Source organism: Teleopsis dalmanni, chromosome 1 (assembly GCF_002237135.1).
Source record: "Teleopsis dalmanni isolate 2A chromosome 1, ASM223713v2, whole genome shotgun sequence".
Lineage (NCBI taxonomy): Eukaryota > Metazoa > Arthropoda > Insecta > Diptera > Diopsidae > Teleopsis > Teleopsis dalmanni.
The window spans coordinates 212,521,802-212,538,744 of record NC_051846.1 but is presented as its reverse complement, the minus strand read 5'-3'; the positions used below and the strand labels follow the sequence as shown (position 1 = coordinate 212,538,744).

Below are 16,943 nucleotides of genomic sequence, written 5' to 3'. Positions count from 1 at the left end.
CAAGCACAATTTGCATAAAAATGTTCTCTCAATTTAATTTTATAATAAATCTAATTTAATACTTTTAATTTATTGTTACGTCAAAACTGATTTCATAAAAAGCGTGCAAAAATCTTATCTATTACAACTTCCCGACTTTGTTTTAGTAGATAACCTAATACTCAACCCTATGAGATTCGTAAATGTTTTTGCAACCGAGTAGTTCAATAAACTCAATTTCTTTTGAAATCGATGGAGAAGTGGAAATCAACTAGAAATTTTTTTTCATTTTAGTTTGTCCAACTTGAACCCGAGGTGGTGGTGTTACGGTGCAATGTCACTAAATTCGCAGGTCTTGTAACGTGTGACATCTGCTGGTCTTGCATTTATTTTCCCTTTTCAAATTCGTTTCGTTTAATTGGGTTCATCGATTTTATTTTATTTTTTTTTTATTTATTGGTTTTGTTTTCGATTCGATACGGCTTGATTTCAAATAATTAAGCCGCTTTTTCATTCATCTGCTTTTTGTCGGTATTCGTTGTGCTCGCATTATCGATGATGTTCCTATCGATTAATTGGGGCGTATAAAAATTGCAAGGTTTATTCAATAAACTAAAGCAGATTAACAGTCAAAGAATTTACAATTTGAAATTTTTTTCATTTAAATACATCATTATGTGATCAATAAAAGCAACATTTTGTATATGTAATCCATTTTTAAAAATGAAGAATATATAGGTGAAGTAGGATACTCAAAAATCTTATATATAATCAATATCTTGCTGATTCTCTATTTCATAAAATCAGTGATGATTATGTGTATTAAATGTATTGAGTATAAATAATCTCTAAATTCTCTAAAATCTCTAATCTCTCTGATTTTTTCTCATAAAATCAGAGATTCATTCAATATATAATCTCTCTGATTTTTTTAATAAAAACATAATTTCAACTAACTTATTACTTTTCTATCGCATTCTCATTCTTTAGATTTATGATTTTTTATTAGTTGTAAAAAGTATTATCTTTTAATTCTACTTTTTAATATTAAAAAAAAGTATCTATAGCGCTTTCTCATAGCAATCATTAACCCTGACAACACATTTATTCAGTAATTATGATTCCCTTACTAGAATTGTTATCACAGTTGTTAATAATAGTATGATCAACAAATGTATACATTTGAGTTGAGTTGAGAACTTGTTGATTCGAAAAGTATAAGAAAAAATCAAATGATTTACACTGATAAATAATATAGGTATATAATAGAACAAACCCGAGTTTCTATGTTCAAGATTTATTTACGTGTATAGTGCAAAATGGTAAACTTTTCGTTCTCTATTGAATTACTTGAAATTCAGTATCCAGTAATATCTAAACACATAACAATTTATTGGTTTGCATATGAAAAACAAGGACATGGCCATCTTTGTGTATCATAAAAGTAAGAAAATCATATTGATCTACACCGCGACCGTCCGAGAGAATCTGATATTTTCAATAAACATATATTTCTAGTTTTATATATATATATTCTAGCTTTTATATAACACAACGGGACACAACAAAAAATAGTACACTAATTTGGTTGTAACGCTAAAGAACGCAAGATTTCTTACCGGCTCTAAACAGTTGTAAATGCTTGTGAGTTTTTAGCCTGGGGCACAGGCTTACATGAGTGCTTATAATAATAATAATAACACAACCTAATATCAGAACATTTCTAAGGTATTAAGGAAGGAAGTATCATGTCACCATTCGTATTTTTGATTCGTATAACAAGATCGATTCTATCACTTTCTTTAAGGTAAACTAATATGAGAGAATGAAACGTTGAATTTTTCGTCATTTAACAAATTTTAAAATATATATGGAAACATTAAATTTGTTCCTAAAAATAATTCTTATCTACAAATTTATTTTAATTTTATAAAGTTTTATATATGTATATTTAATAATATTTTAAAGCCGGTTTTGTTTTTTAGAATTTTAATTTCTATTTCGATCGTATTTTTTGTATATTCCTTACGTATTTCGGCAAATTTGCTTTTGCCTTCATCAGAATTCCTTATATTATTATAATATATATATTATATTTTATATAATATTATAAAATATTATGTTTCACTCTCTATTAACTGCGAGGTTTCTTCGTAACCCCTCTCTACATCTTGACTGGAATATTGTTTATCACTTCATCAGACTAAGCAATAATTGACATAAGGAATTAAGTTCCATTTAAAAAAAAAATTTAGCGAAAATTTTATTGCTGATACACAACAAAATATATGATGATTCTTGTGCTAAAACTATCCGGAAACCTGAAACTTAGCTTTCTTAGAAGCTATTATTATATTATAAATAAAAATAATTAATTGATTTTAAATAAAAAATATTTATGTTGATACCCGAGATTAACTGAAAAGCTAAGACAGAATATTAACAATACCTTAAATAAAATAATATAATAATGTGGTATACTATAATATTAATATTACAAATTTGTTAAATAAATTTAATTTTCTTTTTGCTAAATTGTTTAAAAAATTACTTGAATATCGCATAAAGGTTAACTTCAGTTTTAGGTTATACTTATTTTAATACCTGTTTCAATTCGATTTCTTAAGCTCAGCTCTACAGCTTTTTATTATATACAAATATGAGTACTAATTACGTGTTTCAGACATTTAGAATTTTTTAAATTTTTAACACACAAAGCTTTTGTACTGGAGATTTAAAATTAAAACGTGACTAATAATTGCTAAGTTTTTTTTTATTAACATTAACATTTAACATTTCAAATTAGCAACTTTCGCAAAAAAATAATTAGCAAAAGAATATTTCTGTTTTAAGCAGAATTCAGTGTCGATTTAAACACTTTAAGCTCATAAATTCAAGCATTTAGCACAGCACAGACAAACATAGCTCAATGGAAAATTGAATTATGTCGCTTAAATGAAATAAACACCAACAATATTGCAGCTCAGTCGGGTGCCTCAATAAAATAATTAAAAACAAACTTCCCCGAGCCCAAAGGGAAACCTCACCCCACAAATGACTCAGCACACACACAAAAAATAAAATCCACCTCGCCGTCAACGTGCAACAACCATGCAGAAAATGTGTTTGTTCCACTTTCCAAAGAAAAGAAAAAGTCCACCAAATTTTTCTATGGAGAACAAACGCAGCAAGGGAGCAGCAGCAGCAACAGCACTGGCACAAGAGCAAAATACGGCGTTAATAAATTGATAAGTTGTCAAATCAAATTAGTGGCGACTGAATTCCACAAGAGAGGCGTTGTCCCTCTCAAATAAAGCAAAATAAAAAAATTCTTTTATCACATTTTTGGCGATAAATGTTATGTTTAAAATTTTATTGTTGCTAAATGCAATCGCTCTTTTTACATTTTTTGTACATTATTCAAAATATTTGCTTTTAGATACTTTTCAGTGAATTGAATGCAAAGAAAAGAAAACATTTATTTTGCAAAAAACACCAACTAAACGCGCGAAAATTATTTATTATTTAAACTTTACCCGGTATTTGTGCTATAATTTCTTTTTTTAATTTATATATATTAAATTTTTGGTATCACAAAATTTAAGTTAATTTGTTTCTTTATATTTTTTGCACACATTACTTCTTCACATTCTGCTACTTACATTTTGCTCTTTCCGTAGCGTCTCTTATATTGTTAAGATCACAACTAAACAGCAATTACAAGTTAAATAGTACAATGATTTTAATAATATTTATTATAAGAACTGAACTCGATTTTGTACACAATATTATCCCGTTTTCGCACTTATAGTTTTACAAAAATTTCTTCCGCAAAAGAAAACCGAGACCGTGCGTTTACGCTTCTATCACTTGATTACCCGTAAATCAATGAATTTCAGCTTCGCATGTACACAAGTGAGATGGCAAACGTAACGAATTTTTCAACCGCACTGTATCTGTCAAATGTAGCTGCGGTCGTTTAATCAAAGAACAAAAATATATTTAAAAGATATATGGACTGAACATACTCTAAAATATAAATTTGAAAAACTAGAATGATCACACATATTTGCATTTGCACATATATCTATGTCCATTGTTCGATTATTTTGTGATGTATTATTTTTATCACAAATTTTATAGATAAATGATTTTATATTAAAAATATATTGGGCATGGAATATTTAAGTACATATATATTCAGAATTATCATTCATATCAATTCGTTTATTCACTAATTAATTATATTATAAAATATAATCAAATAAATTATATCAACTTTTTGAATGTAGATGGTGCTTAACTAGTATTTGGTGAAAATATTTGTATTATCTTGCATTAACCAGGAATTTTTTTAGAAAAAGAATTTTTTGTATATTCAAAGAATATATTAAAGAATTTACCAGAGAACAGTTCAGTATGTGCATTTCCCTGCGAAGTTATATATATCGTTTAATTTTTTAATCTAAAAAAAAACATCAAAAAATTGTGTTTGAAGAATAAATCCATTTCTAAAATTATTTTATATACAGGCAGTCACTGAAGTAATTAAGTCATAAATCAAATATACTTTACAGCTAATCTTAATCTGTAACCTTATATAATCCAAATCAAAATTTCAAAAACTATTGATTTTCATTTTAAACACATAGTTTAATATTTTAATGATAAGTCCTTTATTATAGAACATATAACATTTTAAAATTTAGCTCGTAACGACTTTATAAATAAACTTCAAGCACAGAAGTTATTATTAAATATAAACATTATCTACAAGTTAAATGTTTCTAAGATTACTCTTGCAATATTATTGAACTATTATACCCTTTTTAACTGACGCGGTTGCATTAAGGACTTTAATATTTATTACGCAAATTAAACCAATACAATGCAACTGGTAACAAAGCGTCACGTTGCAAACATGTTGGATCAGTTAAACTAAAAATAAAAATATAAAATAATATATTATGCAAAATTAGCATATATATATCATATCAAATACCTAAAATTTGTTTTTCTTAAGCGTTCCAAATAGCGTTCAACAGCTACCAGCGGTAAAAAGAGTTTTCTAATTTCTTTTGGAATTTTATCACTCAAACTACGTGCCTGAAAATAATAATTTAAATAAAACCTGTTTTACTTAAAGCAAGTTTTTTGATTGTACCTTTTTTAAATGTTGATGTGCAGTTGTGGCCACTTCGAATACGCACTCCTCAACTCCTTTATCATTTGGTTTATCCCGTATAATGCGCTCTTGACTAACGCCATGTTTTATTAATATTTCTTGTGGTATATATAACGCTTGACTACGGCCTTTGTAGGGAATGGCACGCAGAAATGTAGCGATTCCCTGCGCTTTGCCGAGATGCGAGACAGCATGATCAACCTGTAAGTCTTTTATGCCGTACAATTCCACCAATAGGTATATTATGGAGGAAAATGTTTGTTCGGCATATTCTTCTAATTGTTTGAGTGTCATAAACTGCTGATTCAACGGTCGATCTCGCGCAGTAACCAAACGCTTTAAATAGAGTTTTGTTAATTTATGCTTGTCAACAATCTGCAAAAATTATTCAGATTAGTTATTACTTAAGGCTTTATTACATATAGCATACGTATTTAAGTTCTCGCAGCACTGGCTGATCTGTCACATATGAGCTTTTGTTGTCAAAGCATTTATCTATGGAATCGTTCCAAAACTTTAAACGCATTTTTACTAATTGTTCTTCAGATATCTATAATTCATAATACTCATCATTTATAATTTAATTTTGTTATTACATATGTTTTCTGAAATTTTTGTTTACCTACATTGGCGCTGCATTTGGAAACTTCCACATTGAACGCTCGCAATGCGAAGGCATGTCTCCGTCTTTCTCCTTTTAACAGCAACGTACACAAATAGTTTTCATAGTCATTTTTTCTAGAATACAATAATTTTAATATTGGTAATTATCTTCAAACGTAATGTAATATTTATATAACAAATTTTTTATGTACATACTCAACTAAACTCATGCAATATCGCGCCGCAAAAATGTCATTAGATAAGTTTTTTTGTGCTGCATGTGCTTGACGTTCCTGGCTTAATAAATACTTCACATTTATTAATAAATTATTTTTAACAAAACTGTTGTGTGATATATATCGTCGCATTTTGAACTGCACTTGAAGATTGCAAACAGTTTGTTTACGTTCGGCAACTAAGCTTATTCCTTTAATCAGTTGTTTGCATGTTGACTAGAGTTGCCAGACTCTAATATTAAAGTTCACAATAAATGTAAGAAATTTTCATTAATAAAAAAAAGAGGAATTATGTTATATTTAAAATCCGTCAAATCGAATTTAAATAGCCACATAATAATCGTTAATATACTTTGACAACATAATAAATGTTTTTAGCGTAAATAAACTAATTCGTGCTTTTTTGAAGAATATTAGCCTCCTCCTTTTAATTAATAGCTTGTTAACAAAGAAGAATAATTTAACACATTAAGTTTTTTATAACTAAAATACGTAAATACATAATTCTTTAACTTCTATGAATTAGATTTTATGTATTATTCTTTGCTAGAATTTCAGTAGATCGAAATATATCAGCATTATTAATGAGAACGTAAATACAACCCAATTCACTCTTAATCCACGCAAAAGCATTATGTAAGATATACAATGTTACATATAAAGAAAGTAAACAGACTCGCTTTGAATTCTTTCATGCGTTCTTGTCGATGTGCTAAACCCACAACCTGTGCTAGTGCTGATCCATACTACAGTTGAATATCGATCAAACAAAGCTTTTTGCTGCTTTTATTACAGCTAAACTTTATTGTCGAACTAAGAACACTCGCACATGAATGCACTATATTTTATCTAAATATATTAAAAAACTCTTTTTTATAATAACATTTACTCATAAATAGATAGTAATAAATAAATTGTAGTGTATACATGTTCTATTAGTGTTAAAAAAATTACCGATCGATATTTACACAGGAATGCTACTGATTATTGGAAATGAGTGATCTTAAAAGATTCTACCAAAAATATCTTCAACATAATTTTCTAAAATAATTAAAAATTTAGTCCTTAAAACGCTTTTAAGCTCAAATGAAATGAAATTAATTAATCAATCGCTTTTTTTTGAAAAATCCATATCAAATTCGAATATTTAAAATGATGAGCCCCTAGAAAATGGCAGCATTATTTCGAAAAGAAAGCCAAGATAAATATTTAATCTTAAGGACTAGTGAAAGTACAAGTTTGAAAAAATTTCAAAATGTTATGATGAACTGTCCAACATTGATGGAGCAGCAAACATAGTCCGTAAGCTGATTCAATATTAGCCAAAAGTATTGAATAAACCACTAAAAGAATAAAAGCTTCGAAATTAATAAATCCAATTTGCTTTATTATTATACCGAAGTTTTCAGCAAAAAACGAAAAAAATAAATTTATATTCCATCTTTACTTATTAAATGAGTTAAAAACGTTTTATTTAAAATAAATAAATATATATTTGAAACAGTATAACAGTATACACATATAAAACTAATACCTGAAAAGAGAGAGATAATGTTTACAATCATTATCTCTCATTAAAAATCATAAAAAAACCCTTCCCCGATTTACTATCATTCCGTGTACTAAATGCTATAAATGCAAAAAATATAATTTGGTTATTACAGCAATTGTGGCCCTCTGTTCCTCATAGGATCTATGGGAATTAATATATATTACAACATTTAATATTTGACTGCTTTGAGAATATTGTTTTCAATAATTCGATTGTCAATTTTATAGTGCACCTCACAAAATTCCATAATTCTCAAGCAGGCTTCTTCAACCATTTCTCCTGGTACAGTCAGGACGATACGCATGAAATTTGGGTACTCAAAGCAATTACCCGGCAAGCAAAAGACGCTTTGCTCATTGACCAGCTCTTGTACAAAGTGTGTTTCATCTTTAAACTCTGGAAAACGCTCAATGTCTAAGCCAATCATCATGTACATGGCACCATTCGGCATAATGGGTTTCAAGCCACGAACACGTCTAAGCATTTTGAACGCCAGTTTTGCATTCGACTAAATAGGAAAATAATTTACCAAAAGCAAATTTTTTATTTTATTATTAACTTACGTGTAACACATGTATAACACTGTCAAAGTAACTTTGCGGAGTCTTTTCTAAAATATCTGGCAAAGCACCTTGGATTATTGTATTTGAGCCCAAGATGCGAGCACACATATTTTTTAAACCAGTGACAGCATCACCTAAACGTTGATCACGATCGTGTATGATAATCCAACCCATCCGCCATCCAGGTACTAGAAAACGTTTCGTTAGCCCACCGCAAGACAGTACCGGCACATTTTTCGACAAACTACTGATCGCAAAGTGCTTGGATCCAGGAAATACAAAATGTTCATAAATCTGTGCAAGAATAAAGATAGTTGGATCAAGTAAAATAATTATAAAGTAAATAATTTTCCACCAACCTCATCTGCTATTATGGGCAGAAAATTTCTCTCGCATATACCAATAAGATCTTCTAAATGTTTTTTGTTAAAAACACTACCACAAGGATTACTAGGATTATTGATCAACAAAGCTGCTGTGTTTTCATCAATTAGACTTTCCAATTGAACAAGATCAGCTTGCCATTGCTTTTCTGGTAATAGGTCATAATAACGCACTTCAATATTTAAACCTTCTGAGAGTGTGTGATACAAACAGAAACCCGGACGTGGTACCAATATATTTTGTCCACTATCAGCCAATGCTAATATGCAATATTCCAAAGCAGAGGAGCAGCCACTGCATATCATTATATCATTTGGATTAATAGGCTCAGATGATTGATGTGCACTATACTTAGCGATGGCTTCACGTGCAGAATCATGACCTTGGGTATGTGCATAACCATTATATTTTCCGCTTTCAATTGCTTTGACCACCGCTTTCATCGTCTCATCTGATGCTCTTAAATTACCAAAAATTGTAGGATCGCCTAAAAATAAAAAATAATAATAAATTAGATACTCAATCTGCTAGTATTAAATGTAGTTGTTAATGCTAAGTAAAGCGTGTATCAGGAAATGTTCAATTGTGTGAAAACGCTTCGAAATTTAATACCCTTACATCGTTCATAATTAATTAAATTAAGTTTCAGATGTTGAGAACTATTTCAGAGTTGATTGATTACTTGTCAGTGCAGTCAGTGAAAGGTATCCAAGCTCAGCATTTCACAAATTTTTTAATTGCTACTTGCGTGAAGTGTGTAAACCGATTCTTTAAGTGGTCACCGGATTAATTACAGAACTATTGAAGCAATTCACGTGTCTAAACAAGCAATCACGCGTGACAATTATTTTTGTAATATAATATATAAAGTGGTTTTTTTTTTTGGCAAAAATCTACAGATATATTTCATAGATATATGCATAATTAATTATTTAATTTGTTTAGGTTAATTAAGTTTAAAATTGAGCTTGATGTTGGTGTGGATTTAAAAAACGATTACTAAAATTAGTAGAATATTTCAAAAAAAATTTTATAAAGTCACTTGTCGATTTTTCCAAAAAACAGAAAATTTCAAAAAAAAAATTGTCTATAACTATATATCCACCATAAAGTTTCTCGTTAAGAATGCGCTCAATTTTTCTAAGAAAACAGAGAGCAAGTGAAGAAATAGATATCGTCTTAAAAACGTTTCTTAGTAATTTTGGGAGTTCTAATAAGATAATAATGAATATAATATTAAAGAAATATATTCTAAAAGAGATATAGATATTATATACTATAAAAAACCAGATTTTGCTACGTTATATAATACAACGAAATGCAATAAAAAAGAAGAAGCGCACAGAAAAAGTTATAATATATAAGTTATAAATATCTATTTTAATTTTAACTTAATACAAAAAAAAAAAAATAAACTGGTTAAAACCAACAAAAACAGATTAATTTTTTCATTAACTTGCTATATGCATTTTGTTTACATGATTATATATTTTTATATTATGACCTCATATAATCGCGTGATCAAATTCTTTTATTATTTGTTTAATTTCACCAGGTCTCTTTAGCTAATATAATATATATAGGATCTGTAACAGTACATTTACACTATCGCAATTAACTCGACTAATCGAGTTAATTTCATACAAAATCTACACAGAAATGCTAATGAAGTTCGATAACTATAAGTGTAAATATATTTAGTATAAGAATTATTTTATATTAATAAATTAAAAAGGTTAAAATTCATAAAAACAAATAATTTGTTATAATTTGTAAAAGTATAACAAAACGACAAATAGTCCTGATTAATACGCAGAAATAAATATTCAAAGCAAAATTAAAAAAATATTACAATAACGAGTTTAAAAAACTACTTTTTATGCAAATGATATAAATATTTTATAAACAAATTCAAATCTGTTTTTATGCATATTTCTAAGTTGAAAATATTTAAAATCATTGCTCGAAATATGGTGGATTAAAATTGTATTTCTTTCATTTTTATCATTACAAAAAAAAATGAAGTATGACAAATGTTCAACAAAGAAAATGGCGCCAGTTTCTGATTGGTTGAATTGGGGGGTGTGTAGCACTTGAATTTAAGGAAAGCCAGTTTAGCAAAACTGAAAGATATCCAAAAAAAATAAAAGCAAATATGAGCCAAGATAAGTAAATAAATACGCAAAATTTAAGCAGTTTAATGGAAAATTTTGCATGTAAACAAAAATGAAATCAATTCAAAAAATAAAGAATCGTAGAAAAAAAAGTTATATATTCGTACCATAAGAGTATAGCGTGCAATAAATTAATTCATTATTAAAATTGTTTAAACTTGTTCTTAATTAAATTTTATTTGCATAAAATTCGGTAAAATTGTGAGCGCAAAACATCGACAACAAAAATGTTGGGAGCCGCGGAATGATGGCAAACGGAACGTTCGATGACTGAACACGCATAAACAACAAAAATGGCGTTCCACTTAACGCAGGATACGTAACAAGTTTTAAAGTTTTTAAGTTAAACTTAAAATATAATGCAGTAGAATGTGATTCTGATTAGCAGAGCAGGTGTCGGCGAGATAAGATTTAGGGAGTGTGTTAGTGTGTTTGCGTCTTCGATTAATATGCCACGCGTCTTACTGGATGACATGAATAAAATTCATAAAATTTTCGAAATCTGGTTTTCATCTTCGTATCGGCAGTACCTTTAAACCTAGTTATTCGCTTGTTTGCGTCAGTTATCAGCACTGCTAGTATGTAAATTTTTTTCATTTTAAATTCAGATTTTTAACAAAAAAGTTATTGGTTTTTTGCATTTATAATTTTCACCGAGAAAGGCGGTTTTTTCTCTTTTAAATTATTTGCTGAAACAAGTTCAAGGCTCATAGTAAGTTTCTGAACATCCAAAACATTACATAACAAAGTTCATCAGTCTTAAAATAATGCAAATAATAAAATAAGGAAATATAATATTTTGCACACATATATTTTAGAGGACAACAAGGTCAAAATATTCTTATTTAAAATCGTGAATTTGGCGAATGAAATTTTTAGTAGAATACTATGTTGCGCTTAGACTTATTGAATCCCTTGGATTAGACACCTTCTTCTAAATATCAAACTAAAATAATTTCCGTATAATTTTCTTCTCTTCTTCTCAACTTTATTATGGATTGTGTATGCAGTTAGACTAGACACAAACCAATTTGAGCTACTAAATTATCGCATCGAATTTATTCAATGAAAAATTCAAATGCAATTCTAGGTTTTAATTATAATAAATCTACAATTATAGTAGATATGGATATATATATATATTATTGTTATGTTATTGTACATAATATAATGATGCAATAACAATTGCATCATGCTTTACACAATCAAGTTATTCTGAAAAGCAGAGTTTACAGTTTTTCTATGATACGCACAGACATAAGTTATTTGCTCAGAGTACAATTAAAATATAAATAAGAATAAAATAAGAACAAAATAAAATAATTAATAATGCCCAAAATTGCAGCAATTGTATACATGAAATAATTACATAAAATAATTAATATAAAACCTTATTAAACTTATTGTCTTTTTTTTTACTCAGTAAAATAACAACAGAGTTAAAATAATCTTACTGTCTAATGTATTAAAATTTTTCTAGTTTCATTTTTGTCTGTAGATACCTAATATTATAGTCGAAAACTTTCATTATTTTTAAAAAAATTCATTAAAAATAAGAAGAAGGTTTTCAAAATACGGAAGAATGAAGGAAGAGCTAGCTAATACCATGATCAAAAATTTCCATTATTTTTGTAAAAATATACTAAAAAAATGATAGGGTTTTTAAAATATGGAAAAAAGAAGGAAAACCTGCTGGAAATGATAGCACAATAGGCTAAGTATGTCGACAATAATTGATATTCATATAACCTAACTGAACTCTAACATATAACTTTCATCATACTTCTTTTATATATTATCGATTTTTGTTAAACTTGTTATATTTTCGCATTAATTAAATAATTAAATTGTTCCTTCTATTGATCGATTTTTATTTTATTAATTCCATAATTTTTTTTATTTTGGTTAATTTACCATACTAAACTTTTATTCAAATTTACTATATATTACCTACTTCATATTATTTTCTTTAAATTATTTAAAATTAATTATTTAATTATTTTAAGTAAAAGTTTATAAAATGAAATCAATCAATTTTTTTATTCTTAATTATTTTGAAATATTAAATGATAATTTATTAAATATTAAATGATAATATTATAACAAAATATCTCAGATAATGAAAAATATTTAAAAGACTTTAGTCACCTCATTTATATTTTAAGTTTATACTTTATTTTCTTCTTTCAAAATTAATTACTCATAATGAGAAAAACGCGGAAAATATCATTTGTTTAAATAAAAAATAATAAAAACTAAATATTATAAATATTTTTATAGTTTTATCAGAAATTATTTTAATATTTATATAACTTACCAATCGAAAGCGGTATCATAGGTTTTTCTGGATTCGGCTTAATTTTCAAGGACTCGACAATGCTTCGAATGCGATTGTGCGTGTTCTTAGCCAACTTCGAAGATTTGATGTTCCATGTCTTCCGCGCAGTCTTCAAGTCTGTTGGATTAACGACGGCTTTTGTCGACGATGAAATAAAATGATCTAAACCATTAATTGGCATTATCACATAAACCAAATAAACCGAGTTAACACTTGCACAAAAACTTTTAAAAAATTATCGAAATTGCAAAAGTCCTTGTTTCGCACAGTAAACGAAAAAGAATCTGAATATTTTATTCTTTACACACAGCCAAGAGCAGTTTATGCCTCAGTAAATAAAATTTTCATATAAATTTGAAATTTGTGTCTTGATTATCATTCCAAACTACCATGAGTTAAGCTATAGGCGCTTTAGCCGCAATAAGTGAGTATTAACAACGCTTACAGTTGTCAGACAAATCACAAAACTATTTGATTATCACAAATATAAGTTTGTTATCAGAGCTTTCAATTCGAGCTGCTAGCTGTGATGTTTGTTTAATTCTCAGCCAAGTTCAACTGATCTACTTAAGCCGATCTGATTGAGCTTTTATTGGCTTAAGTTCTTTGCGTGTGTCGCAGTTGGCACAGCAACGCAGTAGTTAAACTGGCTGCTGCTAGTAGTGGTGCGCTGGAGGTGCTGGTATTGGAGACGACTGAGCAACAGTGGTATTAGTTGCGGTAACAGCTCAATGGTTTCTTGTTATTCGTCCTCTTCAAAGCGCTTCACTACGTTACGTATGCTGCTGTACGCCCTGATTTTATTAACTTTCGCGGAATACTTTTTAAAAACAAAAACAAAATAACTTTAAACAATATTTTAAATAATACAATTCGATAAAATTCGATATATAGTATTACCCGTATTTTGTTATAAGATTTACATACATACAAATAAACATGTACATGCATGCATGCATACATACATACATACGTATTCGCACTCTTTAAGTATGTGCATTAATTATTTAAATAAAAATTTCAATTAATTACTTGATAATATATATAAAATGGAATCAAATATTTTAACCAGTATTCACATTTCTAAATTGTTCACTTCTTCAATGATTTGAACGCTCCAGCGCCTGCCTTCGGCTCAGGCACCGCTCGCATTTTTGTTATAATTTTTTCTCTTCGTTTTTGCTGTCATAAAAATTAAATGTAAATTATACAAAAATTTGATTCGCAAAATATTTAAAAATAAAAATACCGCATTTTCAATGAAATAGATCAGATGTTTTTTCTGGTGTCATCTTATTTAAATCTTTTTTTTTCTTTTGCAAATTATTGTAATTCTTAATTAGGCGTTTACACTTGAAGCTTGACAAGTGCCGCTTAATAAATTATTTTGTTTCAAAAATAAATTCGATACAAAATTTTGTAAAAATAACACAATTTATTTATATTTAGTAACAATTCTGGACATTCCAAAATATTTTGCATTTATTTAATTATTCATTAAATTCTTTCGCCTTTTTTTTAATTCAAAACAATTTTATTTTATTAAATTTAAAACAATTTGCTTTGAAACTTTTTTTAAAATCTGATGCAAGACAAAAGCCACTGTAGTAAGCATTAACTTCATATTAGACAGAGTTTTTTTAAACATTTAGGCACCATTTTTCGAGAGCTTTATTGTCTAGTATAGTTAATACTAACACTAATAAAATATTTCTATTTTAAAAATGTTTTCTGCGAGCTTTTTTACAAAAATTAATTAAAATTATTTGCCAGAATTTTAACGCTTATATTTTGGTTCTACGTTTTCCTTCCTAGTTTCCACTTTTTCATTGTTTCTTCTATTGAAGTTATAGTGATACAGTAATCTATGAGTCTGTCTATATGCGCAAGTATGAAAGTAAGTAAATATGAATTCGCTAAAAACTCAAATAAATCACATTTGTGCGAATTATTTTACAGTCTTCTTTACTCTTGTCATATTTTACTTAGTACAAGGATATATATATTTGTTAATATATAACGAACAGAATTTATAATAATTTTATTATCATTTTGCAATTAATGTAGTTGTGTCATTTTAAAAGAAACTGAAGTCATTTTCTATTTTGAGCTTATTATTTATTTAAATAAAAAAACTCCACGTTAATTTTTTCTTATGACCTGACGGAACATCTCAACAAGAATGGTTTCTATAAAGTGATAAAAGATCGGGGGAGGGTGTCACTCGCAACACATGCCAGTAAAAAGTAAAATCAAAGAGCTGGTTCGTCCTTATAATTACAAATTAATGTTTTTAATCATTAGCACAAAGGTAGTTTGCTAAGTGATTACCTGAAGGGACATCTAAGTCTATTATAGGTACTAACATAATGTGTCTACCTAGAAATATAGAGCCGTATATCCATATCCTTTATTAATGTCCGGTTTTCATTTTAGAGGAAGATTCTAGCTAGGTGTATCTATCTCTTTCTGGTATCAGAAAAACCTTATTGACAGAGATTAGTAGCATTCATCTGAATTGCCAAATAATTCTTGCTGTCTGTCTGCCTTTATTATTTCACTGTTTGCTTAAGATCAGTTAGTTATTGGCACAAAAGAGCTATTACAACCCCAGTGTTTTACACCACTGGAACTTTAGAAACCATTAGGTTAGGTTAAGTTATACCGACGTTCTGAAGGGGTTTCTCTTAGATTTATTAACCCATTGTGTTACCGTATAGTGGAGAAACTCAGGGTTTAAAATCACCTGAAACATTTAGCGAAGGTTAGAATGCTGTTTAGTGGGAGGTTTTGTAGCTTTTTCAAGATCCTCAAAGAAGGGGACTCCTAAAGTGTTTAATCTCTGTCATGCATGAGGTAGGCAAAGCCAAAGTAGATGAGAGGCACTGTCAGGAGAGATTCAATCATCTAGCGTAATTTCAAGAGAGATTTAATCTTCTAGCGTGATTTCAATGACTTGTAAGTAAACCTACCAGAAGGCTGATATTTCTACGGGGCATCTTAATGAGAGAATTTGATTTTCTTTGGTGGTACGTGGCCAAATTGCATACAGATGCCTGCCAGTGTTCCTATTTTATTAAAAAGAACTCAGTAACAATTTGCATGATGTTACGATATGGCTAGGTCGCCTGCTTTGCAAATGCTGAAATTATCCCAATGACCGTAAACCTAAATTAGAGAAATATTGAGCTGCTTCGACATAGTGTTTAAAGATATGTACGAGTAGCAGTCAAAAATCGTCCTAGATGTAAGTTGGACTGAACTCGGAGACTTTAAAGCAGCATGCCTGTCCGAGAGTATGTATATATTCCTGTTAAATATACCATCCACTTTCAGATAAACTATAGCCTATATACAATTCAATATTAAAGTTAATAACTATAAATCTTTATTTAAAAAATATTTACATTATTATTTATACTATTTTCTCGATATTACAAGTAAAAATGTCCTGAATGTCAAGTGGGTGCCTTAAACTGGCTAAAGGTCAAGTCAACGTTTGAGAGATGCACTGCTTAATTGACAATTAGTGTCAATTAAATATTTAGCAATTTATATTATAATTGATCGAGGCAGCAACAAATGTCTGATACAGTAATTAAAAGCAATAAATTATTGTCTTGGATTTATAATTTACATACGTGCATTTAAATTAGAAAATGTACACCTGTTGTTGCTATTTGAACTATTTTTGCTGATCGCACTATTAACAAATCGCTGCTGTGATAAACAGATTAGTCATGAATGTTTACTCTAGAAATCCAACCAACTAACCGCCTAACCTTATAGGCAATCAAAATACGCACCAGTGAAGGGGTGAAGTGAGTTCTCAAGAAAAATTTTCATTAAAATTTATGTACTATTATTTCAGAAAAATATTTACAAATCTTACAAAACTTACAAATCGACTAATGATAATTTTAATAATT

The 16,943-nt window shown here is 28.5% G+C and overlaps 3 protein-coding genes across 5 annotated transcripts in view; all 3 read right to left on the bottom strand.

The window, feature by feature from the left end:
- Nucleotides 1–3,876, bottom strand: part of LOC119671804 (ras-related protein Ral-a) — a 28,812-nt gene extending 24,936 nt beyond the window's left edge. For 2 of the 3 annotated variants that reach the window (XM_038082598.1, XM_038082596.1), the window contains exon 1: nt 3,642–3,876. The gene's annotated coding sequence lies outside the window, so the exon portion shown is untranslated. Of the gene's footprint in view, nt 1–2,583; nt 2,659–3,641 lie in introns of those variants that run through there. The other variant, XM_038082597.1, reaches the window with a different exon arrangement.
- An 818-nt stretch (nt 3,877–4,694) lies between these two features.
- On the bottom strand, nt 4,695–6,228 carry LOC119675658 (NADH dehydrogenase (ubiquinone) complex I, assembly factor 6 homolog). Its single transcript, XM_038086867.1, has 6 exons — nt 5,984–6,228; nt 5,791–5,902; nt 5,595–5,714; nt 5,144–5,539; nt 4,982–5,085; nt 4,695–4,917 (listed from the first exon to the last, which is right to left on the bottom strand). Exons 1-6 carry the CDS (start codon nt 6,133–6,135, stop codon nt 4,836–4,838), a joined length of 966 nt encoding a protein of 321 aa, XP_037942795.1. The 5' UTR covers nt 6,136–6,228; the 3' UTR covers nt 4,695–4,835.
- A 1,274-nt stretch (nt 6,229–7,502) lies between these two features.
- LOC119671803 (tyrosine aminotransferase) lies at nt 7,503–13,586 on the bottom strand. The gene is made up of 4 exons (XM_038082595.1): nt 12,994–13,586; nt 8,478–8,989; nt 8,119–8,412; nt 7,503–8,063 (listed from the first exon to the last, which is right to left on the bottom strand). The coding sequence occupies exons 1-4, from the start codon at nt 13,193–13,195 to the stop codon at nt 7,725–7,727; spliced, it is 1,347 nt and encodes a 448-aa protein (XP_037938523.1). The 5' UTR covers nt 13,196–13,586; the 3' UTR covers nt 7,503–7,724.
- Between the last annotated feature and the right edge of the window lie 3,357 nt (nt 13,587–16,943).

Bases quoted from the DNA above. Each gene is read 5' to 3' on its own strand.
- LOC119675658 (XM_038086867.1), bottom strand. From the start codon at position 6,135: ATGCGACGATATATATCACACAACAGTTTTGTTAAAAATAATTTATTA. The intron at 5,903-5,983 runs GTATGTACATAA...ATTGTATTCTAG, and splicing joins TATTGCATGAGTTTAGTTGA to AAAAAATGACTATGAAAACT. The intron at 4,918-4,981 runs GTATTTGATATG...TTTTATTTTTAG, and splicing joins TTAAGAAAAACAAATTTTAG to TTTAACTGATCCAACATGTT.
- LOC119671803 (XM_038082595.1), bottom strand. From the start codon at position 13,195: ATGCCAATTAATGGTTTAGATCATTTTATTTCATCGTCGACAAAAGCC. The intron at 8,413-8,477 runs GTTGGTGGAAAA...ATTCTTGCACAG, and splicing joins TGCCCATAATAGCAGATGAG to ATTTATGAACATTTTGTATT. The intron at 8,064-8,118 runs GTAAGTTAATAA...TTTCCTATTTAG, and splicing joins GTGTTATACATGTGTTACAC to TCGAATGCAAAACTGGCGTT.